Genomic DNA, 20,905 nt, shown 5'->3' on the forward strand with positions numbered 1-20,905 from the left:
GAGTTTTGTGCAAATGCCAATATATGAAACTTTATGAAAATTGCTATTGATTTAGGGAAATAACCTATTTCAAATAATCATTTTGGCTCTTGGAAACATCTGTCAAATGATTAGGAAGATTTGGATTAGTCTTTGTGATCATAAATGAAATATTTCCAGAATGTTCATTTTGTTCTGTTCACCAGTGTTAGTATAGAGGCCTGGACAGGAACAAAGCACTGCCCTTAGCATGCGAGTTCACTGCTCCATTGTGTGTTGGGGGGGTGTGAACGTGAAGTATTTTTGAAGACTTAAAACTTAAAAATGATTTTTCTCTTCCTTTGCCATGATGCGACAAATGGTAGTCTCTTCACCATCTGTGTCCGTGGCCTTTCTTTAGATCTTTCCAAGTAACGTGTTTCACGACTAAAAATGAGCCCTGGCAGTTTAATTCCAGGCCACTCATTTCATCCCGTGGCTCCCTTTGTCATGCGTTTTGGATGAGATGCTGCTGGTTTTAAGGCTTGACAGGCTTGTGTTAGTGGTTAATTTAATGGTACTACCTGGAGAAACTTATGGTGATTCCCCTAAAGCATTCCTCTCCGGCTCCTAGACTGCCTTGCACCCCATCTTCTCTAAACTTGACTTTGCACCTGCAGGAAACCCTGGGGAAGGCCTGAGGAAGCCCTTCCCGTGGCAAAGTGCCCTCAGAATATCCGCAGGTTTTAAATTTAACGTAATGATCCTGCGTTTGGTAGCATCTTCCTTTTGGCTGCTGTAGCCACCACTATAGTTTTTCATGGTTCTCACCTTCCTAATTTCTTAGAGCAGAGGAATCCGAAATATATGTGCCTTTAGTACTAAAAAAATATTTTGCTAGATAATGACTATGTCATCAGATAATGATATTTTTGGAGAAAGTTTCTATTTTTCTAAAATTAAGGTAAATGCTTTGAGGGCTGTCGACTCTGACTAGTGAATGACATCACATAGTGACCCAAAGTAGCCCGTTTAAGGGAACAGGATTAGGACAGTATGTTTTTCTCAAGAACGAAAAATCACCTTGTAAAAGAGAATTGTGACAATCAATCCAATTTTTGCTAAAGCTTATGAAAAAAAGTCACCTGAATTTAAATTCCAGTGTAGAATTTATTCAGGAAAGCATATTACTTCAAGCTTGCTTTTGTTATAACTCCCAGAGGATACTAGTACTTTAACATTTGTTTAGCATATTTAAATATATTTTACTCCACAGAACAGTTATACTAGGACTTACTTAGTTAAAGCTATTAAAAGTGTGTGTGCATGTGTATGTGTTTTCATTGCAAAATTTAATCTCTTACCTCAAGCAAAATCAGTGTAGTCTTGGTTTGAGAAGACCCAGAGAGAGCTCTCGTGCTGGTTGGCATTCCTGGGCCTGCGTTCCACTTAGTGGGGCCGAGGTGGCAGCGTGAGAAGCAGGCAGCCGCTGGGGCCCTTGACCATCGAGTGCCGGTGACGAAGCCCATAGCTATGCCTGAAGAAAACCACCTTTTAAGTTTATTTTACTGTACAAGTCATAGTACTCACCAAGACAGTTACAAAATCACATCAATTAGTGTAGAGAAAAATACAGGGCTGGTGTTCCCCCAACTTTAAAAAAGATTAACTAAAGGAATGTTATTTATAACCTCCATAATTGAGACATGAAATCAAAAGCAACAGTCTTTGCTAAAAGAGATTTGGAGCAGTTATTGATAATATCAGCCTAAAGGTTTTATTAAATATCTGAAGACAATCACTTCAGCACTCTTAGAAATATTTTTAGAATTCTTACTTTGGTTCTTATTCCGTAGTGATTTAAAACTTGAATGGGCTAAATTCACGATAACATGGGTGGACCTAGAGAATATTATGCTATTGAAATAAGTCAGAGAAAGACAAATACCATATGATTTCATTTATACGTAGGATAAAAAAAGAAAAGGAACAAACAAATAAATCAGAAACAGACTCATAGATACAGAAAACAAATTGGTGATTATAAATACGAAGAACAAACTGATGGTTTTAACACCAGAAGGGAGAAGGTGGGGGGACAGATGAAAAAGTAAAGGGAAATAAGAGGTACAGACTTCCAGTTATAAACTAAGTTAAGTTACAGGGATGCAGTGTACAGCACAGTAAATACAATCAATGATGTGACAATAACCTTTTATGGTAATAGGTGATTATGAGACTTACTGTGGTGATCACTTAATAAGGTATATAAATGTGGAGTCACCATAGTGTTCCCCTGAAACTAATGTAATACCGTGTGTCAACTATACTTCAGTTACAAAAAAGTTTTAATGAGCTGAGTTTTCTCAGCTCATTAAAAACAATTTTAGGATTTATTGGTAAAAGCAATTGTAAAGGCAATTTTAGGGTTTATTGGTTTGCAAATAATTCTAATGTTTAGAAACCCAACTATTGAATAAATTCTCGGACTCAAGTTTCTCTGTCTACAAAATAAGTATATATGAATCGCTGCTATTAGTGATTGTTACATTTATGTTTTTTGAAATAAATGCATCTTCAGTAAAATATTGAGAGCAAAATATTATATGGTAAGTATTTTAGACAGTTGCATGACTTTAAATAATTCGTTTCTTCCTTTCGCCTTTACCTAGTGATAGTTCTGGCCAACAGATGAACCTTCTTCTGATGAAGTCCTTGGATGCCCTGGAGAACTGCTGCTTTGACAGTGGTCTTGAATACAAGTATGTTGGCCCCCTTTCCCCTCTAAGAGATACTGAGAGATGAGTTTTCTCCACCATGAACTTTGTATTCTATGATGGGATATTTGTCAGACTTGATCTTACATTGGTTTGCAAAGAACTTTCAGTAATAATTAAAAATCTATAATTAAAGCTTATTTGTTCTGAAAACAGTGTTTCAGCAAGAGAAAACTTGCTTTACTACAAAGTAACAAATGTCATTTTATGGCTGTCATTAAGTTCTGTCTCAGAAATGTCATATTAAGCATATATTTGGAGGCTGTGTGCATGAGTTAGTCTTTTTAAATAAACTATTTTTTAAATTCACTTGGGCGAAAAGAGTTTTTGGCCCATAATTTAGATTTTCCTGTGCAATCCAGTACCAGACGAGTCACAGTGGAAACAAAGGCAGGTTACGCCAGGGTTTCCTAACCTCCTCCGTGTTGATAGATCCTTTTGTTGCCCCCCAAAATACATAAATGTTTAACATTTTTGTCCATTAAATGAAATATGTATTCTAAAATTTAATTCATTTTCTCATTGCCATCATGAAATATAACAGAACAAAAAAGGAATAATCAGGAAAAATACCTCAAAACAGTGTTAAACATACTCATTGAGTGAGACATTTAGTGTTTCAATTAGTCTGTGTGACTCATGTGGGAAAATATATGGTTTTACCAGGCTCTCTGAAATATTGATACCACTGACGACTAATTGTACCTTCTTGGACTTCACATGTTTGGGAATCTCAGGTTTGAATCATCTGGGATTTGTGGTTACTTGGAAACTTAATAGATTATAAGCACTAACTTCCAATTTATGAGCTTTACGTTTTTGCTATTATGGGCATTGTCCAAATAGGATTTAATTCAGAATTCACATTTCTGATCTTTAGGAACTTAGGATCCAAGGTTACATTGACACCTTCAAGCTTCTTTGTTCAGGCTAACAAAAGACTAGGTGGTAGAAGTCACTTCATGTGTCAAGTATTTGATCAGGAACAAACAAAACCAGATCTTCACGTAGTAGGTAGTCATGGCAGGTTCTTCCAGATTTGGGCTGAGATTGGATAGGAATCTTTGACACCCGCCCAGTTTATCACAAAGCACTTTAGAGATGACATGCCATGTTTAGAGTGTGGTTTTGATTATGGAAAAAGAGGTCAGTGGCATGATTGAAGTTTCTTGAATATAGAAAATGATTAATAGACAGTATAGAGCCATTTAACTGTTATTGGGTCTGATGAAAAGCTGAGATTTTAGGCCTAATCCCTGATGTTGCCTTTTACAACCAAGGAGTAAGATGGGTTCTCTCTCTCCCTTTCTCCTTCCCTCTGTTTTTCTGCCTTCTTTCCAAACGTGTTCATCACAGCTGCAGCTCAAGTATTATAAAGTTGGGGGGAAATTTTGTGATTAAGATGCTCCAAACTTTCAGCCAGTTGAAACAATCAAGAATGATTTTCATGCATTGAGTTGGCCAAAAATTTCATTTGGGTTTCTTTTTGTAAGATGACTCTAGTAGCATTTCAACTTCATTAGAGACAATTTTGTTAGATTGTATTGTAACAGCTGTCATATTAGTGTGCATTTTTTAAAAACTTATCAAAAATCAGTGAATTTTTCTGTAGCCTTTTTAATATTGAAGGTGGAAGAAAATATGCAACTTTTGGCATATTATGCTTTATTATTTCAAGAAAGGTAAAAACATAACTGAAATGCAAAAAATGTATATTTGTGCAGTGTATGGAGAAGGTGCTGTGACTGGTCAAATGTGTCAAAAGTAGTTCGCGAAGTTTCATGCTGGACATTTCTCACTAGATGATGCTCCACAGTCAGGGAGACCAGTTGAAGTCGATAGCAATCAAATCGAGACATTAATTGAGAACATTCAACATTATACCACGCAGGAGGTAGCTGACACATTCAAAATATCCAAATCAATAAAGTTATTGGTGAAAATGAAAAATGTGTTTTATTTTATGGAAAAAACTAAATGGACTTTTCGGCCAACCAATGTTATCTTCGTTAGTTTCTAGGTAGGTCATCTGAATGTAAAGATGACCATGGGATAGCTGAATTATCCACAGTATAGATATTCATGCCTGTAGTAACTAAATATGTCTAAGCACATTTAACTTTAAAATGAACTTTTTAAAATAATGAGATTCTTACTTCTTGATTCTTACCTTTATTCCTTATTCTCACCTTCTGAAGGAACAGCTGTGTTTGGGGGAGGGATGAGTGAGTGGGCCTAGACAGGGGACTGATCCCACAGAGTCAGGTAGAAATTTCCTGTCCGTTTTGTAAACTCTGGCTTGTCTTTCAGTGCCCAATTAAAAGCTCAGTTTCTTCAAGAAACCCTCCCCCTATCTTCTGAAAACTCCCTTTATTCCTACATTTAGTGATGGTTTGTATTTTGCCATTTCTAATGCTTTGTGGGTAGCAGTGCTTATCTTGTTCCCCTCTTTGGTTTGAGGTCCAATTAATAGTTAAGGAGTAGCCACAAATTGTGCTAAGCATTTTCACATTCAGTTCTCATGTAATTAAGCCCTGATTACAACCAAAATGTTGATACCAATATATGCGGGCATCATCGTCATTTTGTTTTACTGATAAAGAAAATGTCTCGAATAGGAGATTCATTCAAGGTCACACAATAAGTGACAGCTTGGAGAGAAGAGAAAGCCTAGGTTGTTTGACTCGAAAGCTATTTTTCTCTTAAATTGTACAGCACTGAGAACATTTCAACATAAAGAAAGCCCCAATATTACAATAAAAAGGAATGAAATCTTGCCATTTGCAACAACATGGGTGGACCTAGAGAGTGTTATGCTGAGTGAAGTAAATCAAAGACAAATACCATATGATCTCACTTATATATGGAATCTAAAAAACAATTGAATAAACAAAACAAAACAGAAACAGACCCATAGATACGCAGAACAAGCTAAAGGTTGCCAAAGGGGAAGGGGGTAGGAAAAATGAGTGAAATAAAATAAATATTTTTTTAATCAGAAAAAGTATATAAAACAATTTGACCCTTGACAGTGTGGAGGTTATTATTTTTCTCTGACATGCAGGTCTTGCTTGCCATTAAAAGAAAGAGTGTCTAATTGGTCTCAGGCTCGAATGCCTGGCTCATGGCATGAAGTATTCCTCTGTCTAATGAGAGTGCAAGAGTCTAGGGTAGTCTTCCCTCAAGTGAAATAGTGGAAGCATTACCAGGAGGTAGTTAATAGGTCTGGGAGCATGCTACCTCAAGTGATAGACTTCACCCAGGGCAAATTCACCATGTTTCCTTGATTTAGCGGACATGGCCCTGCTGAAAGAACGAAGCACCTGGGCTGGTCCGTATTTGTGCTCCTATCACTTACATTTTGCTGCCATCTAGTGGTACTTGTGCCATTGCAATCCTCACAAACCCTAACTAGTCATGCTATCCGCCTGAGAGCCTTGGTTAATTGCTATTGAGCTTTCACAAATACGATAATGTTTGTATAGCACTTTGTAAAGGGCAAAGTGCTATGCGAATGGTAACTGTTATTAGAACTAATTATTAGATGGCCCAGTACTTAATCTGCAAGATAGCCTACAGTAAACTAGGGAATTGAAGATTTATCTGTGGTTAATTTTAGAAAAATATAGCCTTATATCTCTGTTGGTATAGCAACACATATCAGAATTGCATAGATTTTAAGTTGCAGAATTTATTTTTGGTATTGATATTTTAATATACCTAGATAAGACATTCAAATAAGTAATGACATAATAGGGCATATAATTTTAAAACTCAATTTCTCTTTATCATTTATTAGTATTCTTATGGAAGACTTAACATTAGCCATTCCAAAACCTCAATTTTATACATAACTTGTTTTTATCTCATATGTTCGGCACGCTAACACTTAACTTCTTGTTGTTTTCAATGAACAGGAACATGTGAAAGCCACCTCTGCCCGAGTTAGCCCTGGTTTAGAGCCAGCAGATACGGCAAAGGGAAGCCAGCTTGCAGTCAGTGTGTAGAAGTGCTGAACCAAGCACTTGGGGGAGTCCTTAAGACTCAGGGCAAAAATAAACACATTAAAATACAGACAGAAGAGTTGGAAATCAGGAGGAAACATCAGAAATAAAATTTAGAACTACCTACTTGGTGCATGCTGGAAAAATGAGGCAGAATAGAAGGAAACAATTTAGTGGATCAGTAGGTGCATGCACTCTAACATTTATATTGGCATACATATATACAGTTGGATTATGTATTTGTATATTACAACAGTCAAGTAACTACCATTGTAGCATGAATAGAATTGTTAGTGAATGGTAACCCAGGACTAACTATGCTGTGATGTTGCTTAGATAAATGTGAACTGCAAAACTGGGATTAAAGCCTTTGTATCCATATGCCTGGAGATGGTGAAAAAGGAGCATCAGTTCAGGAAGTAGAGATTTTTCTGTAACCAGAATAACACAAGAAACAAGATTTAGATAACTGCCTATTTATTGAGAAACATGAACCCCAGAACTTAAGCAAGCCTCAGAAGGAATCCTTTTTCCCAGTGAACCTGACACACCCCTGTTTCTTAAATCAGTCTGGCAGGAGATAGAAATCAAGTTTTCTCGATGGAATCTTGCATGATGTAGTCATTGAATTTTTCAACTCAAATTTTGCCTCCAACTAAACAAAAGAACCAAGTCTTGGTTTCCTTTTTTATTGTTGTTTTTCTTTGGGGAGTGCTTCTCCTCACTTGAGACTCCCTCGAATCTCTGCATTTGGTCACTTATTCAGTAGGTGTTCGTTGGACACCTGTCCCCATCCAGCCGCCTCCTGGGTGCCACAGGCATTGTGGCGAGGAAGAAATGGAAAGGGCACCTACCCTCCTGTAGCCTGCAGGCTGGTGAGTGGGGTGGATGGTAATTAAACACTACCCCAAATAATCCTCATCACAGTTTATAATTAAAATTGTCTGAAGTAAATTAGTACAGGGTGCCGTGGGAGAATAGTAAAGAGGTCCCCTGCTGGGCTGGGGAAGGTGTCCCTGAGGAAGTCACATTTGAAATCTTAAGCATAAGTAGCAACTTAATAGTCCAAGAAGGAGCAAAAGTCAAATTTTTCAGAGTATTAACCACATTTTGTCTAACTAAATCTTTGGTATAATTCTATCAAAATTATATAATTCTATCAAAATTTTTAAATTTTCTATCAGTATAGACAGAAAAACTGAAAAGAAAGACTTGAGTCCATACTGATGAAGAGCAGCCTGTCTTTCAGATATGTGCTTTGTCTCAACAGCATGCAGTGTTCAGATGTTCGATGCCGATGTAACTGGTTGGAAATGCATTATGCTAGTTGAGCTTGTTGTTAAGTTCATGCTAGCTGTAATAGCATTTCTGCCTGACTAATGATGGATTATTACTGCAGCAGCTTCCTTACAAAGGATTTTCTAGTGCCAGACTGTTATGCAATAGAGCCTAGAAAAACACTTGAGCTATACTGCCTTCTCATAGGCATTCCATCACGGCAACATGCGGGGCACCAGAGGGGCCTGCGGTTTGGCAGATGGAACAGAAGGCTGGGAATTACCCAAAAAAAAAAAAAAAAAATCTGGCTGTGCTCTGCTGGAAAAGCTCTGTGTGACCTTGAGCAAATCCTGTATCATCCCCTTCCTTTGGGTGTCTCTTATCAGATGTGGATGTTCCGTTTGCACAGAGGTGTTGGAGGAAATAACTAACATGTTCATGAAACAATGCAAAGGTGATGCCAGCCAAGGAGAGAGATGCTATATAAGAGCAAAATAGTATAACATACAGGCGTCAAAATACGTTATTGGAGAAAGCCCTGGAATGTCTTCTTAAGCAGCGTCTATCATGATGGGAGGCAAGCCAAGCCAGAGTGAAGAGGATTCCTGAAAAACTCAACATTCCCTGAATTTGAAAAACAGCACCGATGACAAAAAAAACTTTTTTAGAAATAAATTACATCAAAGCCCTATTATCTTATACTAACTGGAAGTTTTCTGAGAGAACAATTCATTTCTTTAAATGGATATGCATTCTTTCAAAAGAACGGAGGCACAAAGTCCAAGATCCCAACTGAATCATCACATGGGGTAACTTTTGACAAACCTGTCATCTGTCCATTTTCTCCTCTGACCCATTGGTACTTTGAGGGATCAGAGGGGAGAACAGGATTAATGTCATTTAAGAAAGAAATTCAACTTCTTGAAGCTGACTAGGAAACATGAGGCACTTAGCAGGACCTCACATGTGTTACATTTTGTAATCACCTTGTTATTAGTCGTCCTTAGCTCATACCTTTAAATTGAGTCTTTTCTCTTCTTACATAGTTAATCATAGTTCACTCAACGTGGAGGTGGGGCCTGGAAAGAGGACCACAGATTTCTCTGGGTGCAGAGCTAGCACTTATGCCTCCTCTCCCCACCATGGAGTTTTAAGTCCAACTATTTCATGTTTTTACTTGTTTGTTGCTCTCCAGCAGATACACAGCACTAGCAGGGGCTACCTGTTTTGTTACAAAGGTTTCCTTTTGAGGGCGGAGGTGGTATACTTGTGGTGTTTCACAGGACACACTTACTTAACAAGCAGCAGAATTAGAATCCAGCCGTCTCACCTCAGGCTGCAGAGCACTGTAAACTCCCAGGAAGAGTGAAGGACGATGCCATGGGTTTCTGTGATTGTTAACCCTCATCTTTTTTTTTTTTGGCATCCAAGCACGGGCTGTGTCCTGGGAGTTGGACTTGTTCTGTCCCTCATGAGCCACAGCAGCCAAACGGAGTCGCGAGTTCACGTGGCAGTGTCGCTTCGCAAGCTCTCTGCATACCTCGATGACAGCGGGAGCCAGAGCAGGACGTTTCAGGAGGTAGGAGACCAGGTTGCAGCCTTCTTCCCGTTTTGTATTTTCTTCTTTTGTTTTCTTCCCTTTTCATTCTTTACTTCCCATATTTTGGTGACTGTGACATTAAATTCTTCTTCAATTTCAACTGGGATAAGGAGAAAAATCTGAGCAGCAAACAACCTATATGAGATCATAAGGTTTTCCAAATTGTGCAGCTATTTAAATCAACTTCAAGTTAAATGTGGCATATAAGATAAGAGCCTTGAGTGAATACAAAAACCTTAGTCAGCATCACTAGAAGGCAATTTCTAAGAAGAGCTGCAATTTCTGGAGGAAGGTTAAATGGAGAGTTTTAGAATTATGCCCTAGCCCATGTAACTTTAAAAGATGTCCCAAAAAAAGCTTAAGAGACTGCGGATCAAAAAGGCATGTTTTTTTTTTAATGTCAGCTAGCATGAAAAATTATTAAGGAAATTCCCTTTACCACATTAAATGAAGAGCTTTTTCTGTTATGGCACAAAAATATGCAGAATTGCAGTTCATGTGACACAGTCTCTGAGAGTTGACCGTGTTTGGAGGGAACGTGGGAGGCGTGTGTGTCTGCTGTGCCCAGGTGAAGCTGGACCGCCTGTGCTCTTCTCTGGGAGGAGCTAGAGACGACCTATTGGCCTGGCCAGACTCCCCCTCTCATTAGCGCAGATTCTATTTTATCCGTCCGGGCCTGCCCACGAGCTATTGATGAGGGTATAATGGCTCCTGTGTTTCCTTGCTCAGCTACTCTGCTTTCAGACATGGGACTTGTTGAATCGGTGAATTTCTTGGGGGCACAGAGGGTTGAAGTTTTGTTCTGAGACATGCACCACATTTCTATTTTCAAAGCAGAGCATAATTTAAAAGTACATTTTTTTAAGCAAAAGGAGAAAAAATTGAACCAAGGAGCAATTTGATTAATAAATGAAAACAAGGTTTTTATAATTGAGGCATTTGACCGCTCACTGTTTGATTTATAAGGCCTTGGACAAGCATTTTGTTTTCTCTCATGTTTTATTATACAATTTCTAACTTAGAAATCACTTTTTTCCCCCATGCCGTATAAACCAGTGTTAGGAGGTGAACATTTCTACTTTGTCTTAAAAGTATCTTTGTAAGGGACGTTGCATCGTGAAAATTCAAAATAGCAAGGAAGGGCAGTTAACTTTAATTTGCAAATTCAAGGCTCAAATAGATTGTTTAACTTGCCCGACGCTACTGAGCCAGTAAATGATGGAACATGCACCCGAGTATTCTGTCTCTTTTCCCAGCATTTTTATTTGTGATTTGTTCATTTAGTCACTTACTTATTGATTCATTTACTTATTAAATTACCCTACAGTGCTGTGAAGTAAGTAGTACTATCTCTGGTTTGCACAATCCATCTAACTTTGAAACCCGCGGTCGTGGCCCAGTGTGCTCCACTGTGGAACCTTGACGCCGTGGCGTCGCCATTTCCCCTGCTGTATGGCCTCGGATCAGAGCATGTATCGATCAGTAACGTCCACTGTGATGAGCATCTGCTTCTGCTCTTTGTAGACAGTGTGTCCTGCGTTGGTGAGGGAATTTTTTGGTATAGAGTCTCAGGACCTGATTTGAATGTCACCTCTGTCGCTTGCTAACTCGGTATAATTGAGCCTCAGTGTCCTTATCTATAAAGTAGGAATAATGACTCCCATCTCATGACATTGTTAGGAAATACGAGATGGGCAGCAAAATAATGGCCAGTTTGCAGTAGGTTTATTTGAATTTAATTCTTATCCCAGGAACAAGCTTGACCAATTATTTGTGTCAACTAAACCTTGTTCTTTTATTTTCCCTCATGAAGAAATTTTTTTCTGCTGTCTTTTCTTCTCAGGTCCTTGCCTATACCCTTAGCTGTGTGTGCACATCAGCATTCAGTGCTGGAATCATTGAAGCTGCAGAGGCTGAAGACATTATGGACAAGCTTCGACTGTTGGTAGAGAACAACCAGCAGGTTGGAATGCGCACCCTGAGAGTTTCTCTCTGTGGGTCTTATGCTGCTGTTAGGCCCTAATTTTGACTTATTCTGATTAGAGTGGAATGGGATATTTTTCATACCCAGAACTCAGGGACACCTGACCCACCCCTCGTCTCACAGCAAGAGCCAACAAGCACAGGCCTCCTCATCCCCTGTGTCCGAGAGGCTTTTCAATATGAATACGTAGAGGGTTCTGATTCAACTTTTAGCAGATTCAAGGCAAAGAATCTCTACTCATGACTGAATAGGTATAGGAAAATTTAAATGTCTATAAATTAAATTAACTACCCTTAAATATTGCCTCTGAAATGTTATTCAGCTTTAAAAAGGAAGGAAATCTTATCCTACATCAGGGCTGAACTTTGAGGACATTGTGCTGAGTGAAACAAGAAATCAGAAAAAGACACACACTATATGAGTCCATGAGGTAACTAGAGTAGTCAGATTCGTAGAGGCAGAAAGTAGAACGGTGGTTGCCAGGGCCTGGAGGAGTGGGGATGGTGAGTTGCTGTCTGTATCCACGAAGTGCGTTTTGCAAAGTGAAAAGATTTCTGGAGATGGAGGTGGTGCGGTTGCAGGACAGTATGAGTGTACTTAGCACCACTGAACTGCATAGTTAAAAATTATTATTAAGATGGTAAATTTTACATTACCTGTATTTTACCACAGTTTTAAAAATTGAAAAATGCATGTTTTGTCTGATTACACATACTCTAGAGTTTCCCCATTGATGGTGGTGGTGGTTTTATTTTTTTAAAGGTTTCTCTTAACTCTTATGTTGGCCATGGTGAGTTATTTCAGAATTCACTGGTTTTAAGCTTACCTGCTCGCTGTTGTTGCTACTTTATGATTATATGCCTGGTCACTTACAGTAGGTTTTGCAACTCCAAAATGTAGAAGTTTGCATATGCAGTGCTCGGTGTGAGACATTTTCTCTGCTTGTTCGGGAGTTGGCTGAGCTGTGCAATCTACTCTGGTATTTTCATCCCAGCCCCTTCTGAGAATGTGGATCCTATGAGCCAAGTTGCTCAATAGTGTAGTGTTATTTTCCTCAAATAAATCACTCACTGCAGCTTAATCGCTCACAGTTAGATTGTAGCTTCTCATGCAAACCAAAGTCTAGATTTTAAAAATCTGCCAATCTCTGATTTTCGGATGGCAAAAAAAACTTGTCAGCAGGAAGGGGAGCCCCTAGAAGGGCGGCTCTGTGTAAGCGTCCTGTTCTGCGCCATTCTTCTGCTTTTTTCCTTACCCTGTGTTTCTATCTGTTTATGACAGACTTCAGGTTTTGCCCTGGCGTTAGGAAACATCGTTCATGGTCTGTCTGTGTGTGGACATGGCAAAGCCGAAGACTTGGGCAACAGACTGCTCCCTGCCTGGATCAGAACTGTGCTAGCAGAGGTAGAAGCCACCTCCTGCATTTTGTTTCATTTTTTTAGAAAGGAAAAAGGGCTACTTAATTGGAGGGTTTAAAGGTACTGCTCAGGAATATAGCTTCACAATAAAAATTGGGCAATTTTAAATGGAAGAGAAACATGTAGTTTCCAGCCCTTATGAACAATACGTCCTGTCAACTATGATACTTTTTTTCCTGAACCGGTTATTTGGTCAGTGTTTTAATTGAAAACAACATTGTGGTTTTGAAAAATAAAAAACAAGAAGAAGCCACCTATGATCTAATAACTTTAACATGTCGCTTTCTTTAAGTCTAAGGCCATTTCTGGTTCAGGTTTGATACAGGTTATGCTGACCCTACAAATTCATACCATCTTAACCACTTATGTCTCCATGATGTCATAAGTCATAGAATTCAATCCCAGGGACTGTTTCCCTATTGACTTATTCTTTGTTTTCAGGGCTCATCCACAATGCTCTGCTTGGCAGCTCTTCATGGCATGGTGGCCTCAGTAGGCTCTGAAGGGGATGTAATGCAGGTAAAAAAGGAAAAGAGAAATCTAAATGTGTACATAGCCACAACCAGAGCAGAACACTAATAGCTCAGCATGCTAAGGACAAGAGAACATATGCTCACGGAAATGATAATACCAGGCTTTGCAGTGACTTAATGTGTGCAAAATTGTCCCTTGCTGAGAATTCTTTGTGTATAGATTTTTCCTTATTTTATTTGGTTTGTAGGGATTAAATCTAGTCAACTTCAGTACTTTCTACAAAGTTCCCTGCCTGAGAAAAGTGACTGAATCGTAAGAAAGTTCAGAAGTCATTCATAAGAAACCACGTTTTGCATCTGTAACATTTAAGTCAGTATCCAAGAAATTTTTTTCACTTAAATTTTTTTTTTTGTGGTGGACACATACATGCCTAAGTTTATAAGTAATTCTAAGGAGTTCCTTTGTTTATACAGTAAAGGTTTCTTAAGTGACGGCTACAGGCCACCCAGCTGAAACCAATGACAAATAAAGCAGGGGCCCTGCTCTCCGGGGCTGACAGCCTCTGCTTCTGAAATGTAAGGACATAATGGTAGATCGGTCTGTAGTGTAGAAGGTGACAGCTTATACTGGGAATATCACTCTTTACTTTCTGCGGATGCCGGAGTGGATATTCTTGTGTTTCTTTCAGCTGAAGTCGGAAGCCACCCAGAGCTTGCATTTTCAAGCCAGGCTTAATGAAGTCATTAGAACCTTAACACAGGTGAGAAGAGGAATTTATTGGATAAAACCCTTCAGCGGGAAAGCAGATTCTCCCCCTCTGTCTTTTTTCTCTTTCACAATACAAGCATTTTTACTTAGAAAATGAGGAAATCGTGGGTTATTGGTGGTGAATTTAACAGGTATTTGAAAGTGGTTTATGCCCCTACATTTGCTGACAAACATGCACTGCCTCTGGAAAAAAAAGGAAGCTAGCATTTTGAGATCACTTACGTTGGCATTAGTTTCCCTTAAAAATTAAAGCCCAGCACTGCAAGGGGGGCAGGGCGGACGCTGAGTTGCATGGTCAGGTGACACTGGTTCAGGTGTCATGGGCAAAAGCGTTTGAGTAAGTCATTGTGAGCATTATCCTTGTCTGAAGAATAAACATATTTATGTGCAGAGAAATGGTTTTATATCTTAACATTTTTACTTAAAGTACTGTGCTCATTGCATAAAATTTGAAGATATAGACAGAGTGGAACAAGCTGCAAACGTACTGCTGTTGGCCCCCCCAGCACAAGGCCGTTGCGGCTAATGTTGGTTGTACACTTTCCGAGCCTTCTCCTCTTCTTGGCATAGTTGGTATTCTTACCGCGCAGAGAATGCGTGGTAGTCATTTGTAGTCTTTTCACTTAGCATACTTGTTTTCTTCTTATAAAATGTAGCCGGTCGTAACACCTGAAAAGTTTTAGTAATTCATGCTTTTAAAGGAAAACAAATTTTGGAACAGAAGAAACTGTTTTTCATGTATGGATATGAATATTCTCACAAAGAAATCTACTTAAACTTAAGTTCTTTAACTTGGGAGAAAAAATGTATTTTAAACTATTGTAAAAATGCTTCTATGGATGGTCAAACATAATAGAACATTATTTAAGGAAGAGAACAAAATAATATCCTATTTTAGGGGTATTTTAATCCTAAGAAACTGTCACCTCTTTACCTTCTGGATTTGCTTCTCTGGTTTTTTAATATCCTTTGAGACCAATCTGACTCAGTGATACCTGGCACAGTCATTAATATGCTCTTCTGTCACCATTTGATTGATTGATCGATCAATCGATCGATTCAGTAACCCTTGTTAACCACCTGCATGTTCCTGGGTTAGTAGACTAGATGTAGAACTTCTCATTACTAGACAAGCCACCATCTCATAAAAAAGTAGTGACTTTCTGTGAATGACCTTTTGTTGAATGGAGTTTGGATTATGAACCATCACTGAATTGTTCCATTTTCATCCATAGGTCATCGGTGTGTCCGGGGTGATTGGCCTTCAGTCCAATGCAATCTGGCTTCTAGGACATCTTCACCTATCTACTCTGTCCTCAAATCAAAGTAGAACCTCTGGTAAGATTGGAGCCGTAGGATGCTGGGTCTGAAGGGAGGGATTGCCGACGTGGGGCTTTGGACTCTGTTCAGAGCATCTCCACAACAGCCCTCAGGGGTGGATATGGTCCCTGTTTTACATCAGAGGAAATGGGCCGTGGAAAGGCTTCCTGACCTACCCAGGGTCACGAGGCAGCTAGTGGTGGACAGCAGTTAAACTCAGATCTGTTAGCCTCCAACGCTCATGCTCTTGTCACTCTAACTGTCTGCCTCCCTTAGAGAACAATTTAGAAATTACATCTGACCCGTATTTTACAGGTGAAGAACCTGAAGCTTAGAAACATTATGTAACTTATGTACAGAGTTAGTTTAATGACAAATCCAGAAAAAAAGAGCCAGGTCCTTAAAGCTTTGAAGGGAGTTTGTTTTACTTTAATAGATGTAATAATCATGGTTTGTGTACAACTTGTATTTTATTAAAAGTCTCTTCATATATGGCTAGAGTTCTTCTGGCTCCTGCTCTTGAGAAAATAATGGGGTAAGTACATTTAAAGTTGTGCCTCTTGTTGGCTGAAACTGAAATCCTAGGTCTTAATGTATCAAGGCTTTTTCTATTTCCAGTTTTTTTTTATAACAAGCAATAAGAAATATTTGCAATTTCTGTATGCTTAATTTATGTTTGCACTTAAAGATTTTCTGGGGAAGCATCACTGTAATGTACTGGGACCTGTATCTGCCCCTTGTTCTTTATAGAACTTTGACCCACGGGTTCTCTTGGACCCAGGCCAGAGGGGTTTAGGTACCAAAGATTCCTCATTAACACCTAGGTTCACATATCGCCTGACAGGTAGTCTGTGGACAACATTACCATGAACATGGGCCCCTGTAATTACTGTCTCCCTCACTTTCAGTCACCCCTTAGCTACAGATATAGGACGTTATTCCACAGCATTCCCAACATAATGAACTTTGGACAGCTGGAAGCTGTCATATTAAAATGGGGAAGAGAAAAAGCTTAGTCATCAGAGGAAACCCTTAGTAACGTGAGTTTTGAAGGGCAGTGCTTCCACAGTGTCCCAGTAGAATAGCATGTTTATGTCAGGCTTTTGCTTTTTTACATGGGCTTTTAAATGTTCTGGGCTACATGGTCTGGCCCACATATCCTCAAGTCAGGTCACAGTGAATCATCCTACACTCAGGTTCTCTGGAACAAATGATTGTATGTCTGGAAAAGTACAGCTACTTGTTTCTGATGGAGTTTTCCAACTGAGCCATTTATTGCAGTAAAAACCATCTCATGCAACAATTACGGGGGACTGGGAGGGAATGAATCTAGCAAACTCCCCAGACTCAGTGAGCATAAATGTCACGCCTCACTGTTCCGGGTCAGCAACATCTGGTTATTTGTACATGTTGGTCACTTAGAGGTCCCTGCCTCACGAAGTAAGAGGCTGGTTGCTATTAATACTGATCATTATGTTTCATGCTTCATATATTTGATTCAGGATGTGTCGAAGTGGCTCCCAGAATGGTGGTCTCAGCCTGGAAGCCCAGCAACCTTGACGACACTAAGGAGGTCACAGGATTGGGACACATTGATGTGACAGGGTGGAAAGGATTTTTTTTAACCGCTTCAGTAAGATTTTCCTCCTCTGTGGTTTCCGACTTCGACTAGGTTTACTGCCATTTTTAAATAGCTTACATAGCCTAAGTGATTACTTCAAGGCCAGTCGCTTTAATCTAATAGAATTAGTTGCAGCCACAGAGTATTGTGCTGAGATTAATGGCATGAACATCTCTGGTTTGTCTCTAGGTTGATATGGCAGCATGAGATCATTATCTTCCCTTCATTAGTCCCGCCAAGTTCATTGGTTAATTTGATCATTTTCTGTCTCCACAGTTCCTACTGACTATAGCTATTTGCCTGAAAGCAGTTTTATTAGAGCAGTCATTGGCTTCTTCATTACGGGAGGAAAAAAAGGCAAGTAAACACATTTCTTACATTTTATCTCTTTTTTTTCTATATGTAAGTTTGTGTGCCCTGAGCACAAAAATTGCTTCTTTGTGATTAAATGACACAGGTCTGAAGGGGTGAGTATTTTCTTCTAGACCATCTTTGCAATAGAGGTAATCAGGATCCCAGCTACAAAAAATGGTACATGAAGCATACACAGCGTGTAGTCTCTTGGAACCACCGTATGTGACCTTGGGGGGCTCTGTGAAGACCTTAATCTTCCACTTGGTTATTTGAAAGGTATAAGCACACATTACTTTTCTTGTCAGTTTCAAGTGAGTATGACCTAAAAAGAGAAAACAGACCCTGGGTGCAGTTTGCATTTCAGGACCTGACTTGGAAGTAGGCCTCACCCCGAACCTGGTATGATCGCCCTGTGCTTGTTGGCTCTGGGATTTATTTTTAGCTTGTGTTTTTTTTTCTCTGCAAACATTTTTTCCCTTTGTGATTCTTTCTTGCTGTCACCACATTTGAGCACAAGCAATCTGAAGACAGAGATTGAGTGCCTTTTGTTTTAACTGGAGCCAGAATAATACCATGTATGTTATTAAATAAACACTCTTTAGTGATATACATGTACTCTTCACTGCTGTGAGGAAAAGACGGATTTGAACCGAACATGCCGCAGCTCAGGAACCAGTTTCATCCATGTAGTAATCTTTCACTGATATTTGCTAGTTTCATTCTTCCTTGGGCTGCTGAGGCCAGTGTGGACAAAACCAGGGTCTCTATCACAAGGCCATCCCAACTTTAGGGGAAGTTTTTACACAAATGAAAATGAAGAGATCTGATTAATGAAGATTGTGGAAGAATAAAATCTTACCATTGAAAGGGATATTAAGTGTTGCATTGTCTGATTTCCAACTGGGTACAGTAATCCTTGGAGCTTCTAGATTTTAAACTACTTTCATAGTTTGGAGATGAATTTCTTTTGTTTCTGGAGTTCTAGAAATTGTGCCATTATCCTGGAGTCGTGAGTTAGCATGATTTGCTTTTCCATATCCTCAATGGAAACTGATATATGGTTCTATCATTGTTGCACATAAATATTTATATATAAACATGGCATATATCACACACCATGTGGAATTAATTGTTTAAAGTGCCATGCTGCCATATCAACCCAGAGACAATTGTTTAAATATAAATTAAGTATCTTTAAAGTAGATATTATAAATAGAGATGTCTTCATTAGTAAATTATTAAATTTTCACCAAAGGAACATCTAAAATTTTCATGGCTAGAATAATTCTAGAGATATATATTTTTGCCAAATTTTTTGTTAGATTGCTCACTGATATAAAAGTTTTATTTTTTATTTCTAAAAATGTTTTATTTATTTATTTTTACACAGAAGGCAGGGAAGGAGGAGAGGGAGAGAAACATCAGTGTTTCACTCATCTGCCACTTCTCTCATGCTCCTAACTGGGGACCTGGCCCACAACGCAGGCCTGTGCCCTGACTGGGAATCGAATGACTGACTGACCCTTAGGTTTACAGCCCGGTACTCAGTCCACTGAGCCACACCAGCCAGGGCTCTTATAAAATTTTTAAATGATAATAATGTAAGGTCATTTCCATGAGAAAAAAATTCTTAAGGTCAAATGAAAGATAGGCTCTTTTCTAGTGAATAAATTGTCACTTGGCTTCCTAGATCCATATTTCTTGGCAGAGATGAATTTTCTCTGAATCCTGTGGGAAATTATTAGCCACATTTACATCCATATGGTTGGGCAGTCATGGGCCAACAAGAAGTGTCCTGCTGTAAAATAAAAAATCAGGGGGCTGGCATCAGTGACGATACGTGCGGTCTTCCTGAGAGCTGTTCTAAACAGATAAATGAAGTATTAAAAAATGCCCCATTGTCAATCAGATTTTTGGTATTTTTCAGGTTGTGGGAGAGGGCTGCCTTCTTGTCAGGTTTGCTGACTAGATTCAGAGGAAAATCTATTCAGCCTTACACATTACTAATGATGACCCCAGAGGAATGGGGGCCGTGGGAGGCTGACCTCAGTCTCCCAGGCCCATTTACAAAAACAAAACCAGACCCTGCTCTGTGGGGCTAAATGGGATGACCAAACGCGGAGGTGTGCATGCAAAGGAGTGTTTTCTTCTTCAATATGCCCAGCTCATTTGAATTTTAATAACTCCCTTCTGAAACAGCTTTTGAGTTTAAATGTCTGGATGTCACTCACCAGAGCCCAGTGGAGCCGCTGATAGGAAGGATGACAACTTTGGTGAGCTCTTTTGAGGAAGAAATGCCTTTTGAGGATAAAAACCATGCCTGGTATAGGCAGAAGAGAGCAAACTTTAGGGAGAGCATGGCTTCGTTGCCTCTGTTGCTGTTTAATAACTCACTAGAGGAGGGAAAACGGATTGAGTCCTCCCTCCGCCACACTCGTGCCAGAGATTGGGCATCGCATTCTCAGTTTTAGGCAATCAAATCTGAGGTCGTGAAAATGTTCATCTGCTCTCTGATGCTGAGGGCTTTTCTCACTCACGTGGCAGAACATAAAAGATGTTCATAGAATCGCACATGTTCATAGCAGGCCTGCATTTTCAAGCCATAACTAATAGATGAAATGCCTTCCAGTTATTAAAGACTTCCATTAATAATTTTGAATATCGCTGTTTTTGCTATACCCTGTCATCACTCTTCTTCCATCACAGCCCTGGCCTTCCAGCAGATGTGTTACTCCTTAACCTTCATCAGTATCTATTCCTATGGACATTTCTTGACTATGCTAGGCTTAAAATTTGCTTATCATCGAATTCTTTGTATCATGGAATTGTTTGTCCCCTTAAGGGCCTTTAAATTTTGACTTATATATGCTTCTTTTCTAATCATTTCTTTTTTTCTGACTTCTGATCTTTGGTTTTTTGTTTTCAACCTCATAGCATATTCAGATTTCAAGATTTTATTTGCCTTTTTATAAAGCATTTAAAGTGTATTAAAATTTGCCCTGGCTGGTATAGCTCAGTAAATTGAGCATGGGCCTTCGAACCAAAGGATCACGGTTCGATTCCCAGTCAGGGCACATGCCTGGGTTGCAAGTCAGTTCCCAGCAGGGGACGCATGAGAGGCAACCACACATTGATGTCTTTCTCTCTCTCTCTCTCCTTCCCTTTCCCTCTAGAGATAAATAAAATCTTTTAAAAAATAAATCAATAAATAAAATGTATTAAAATTTGTAATAAAATAATCATTTTTTGGTGCTAACATTAGGTATTTGTATCTAACAATTTAGGATTATGTTTCTTATTCCATTGCTAGGGCAGGTGGCTAATTTTCTAAGCTTGTATTTTTCTGTTA

General features: G+C 39.1%; 1 protein-coding gene across 1 annotated transcript in view; it reads left to right on the top strand.

The window, feature by feature from the left end:
• FOCAD (focadhesin) overlaps positions 1-20,905 on the top strand; it is a 321,710-nt gene that overhangs the window by 254,326 nt on the left and 46,479 nt on the right. The window contains exons 28-35 of the mRNA XM_053656269.1: positions 2,631-2,720; positions 9,449-9,596; positions 11,461-11,580; positions 12,883-13,005; positions 13,461-13,538; positions 14,182-14,253; positions 15,497-15,599; positions 17,479-17,559. Coding sequence (XP_053512244.1) covers positions 2,631-2,720; positions 9,449-9,596; positions 11,461-11,580; positions 12,883-13,005; positions 13,461-13,538; positions 14,182-14,253; positions 15,497-15,599; positions 17,479-17,559 — 815 coding nt within the window. The remainder of the gene's footprint in view (positions 1-2,630; positions 2,721-9,448; positions 9,597-11,460; positions 11,581-12,882; positions 13,006-13,460; positions 13,539-14,181; positions 14,254-15,496; positions 15,600-17,478; positions 17,560-20,905) is intronic.

The sequence above is a fragment of the Artibeus jamaicensis genome, unplaced genomic scaffold (assembly GCF_021234435.1).
Source record: "Artibeus jamaicensis isolate MK-2021 breed Jamaican fruit bat unplaced genomic scaffold, CSHL_Jam_final scaffold_1964, whole genome shotgun sequence".
NCBI classification, from domain to species: domain Eukaryota; kingdom Metazoa; phylum Chordata; class Mammalia; order Chiroptera; family Phyllostomidae; genus Artibeus; species Artibeus jamaicensis.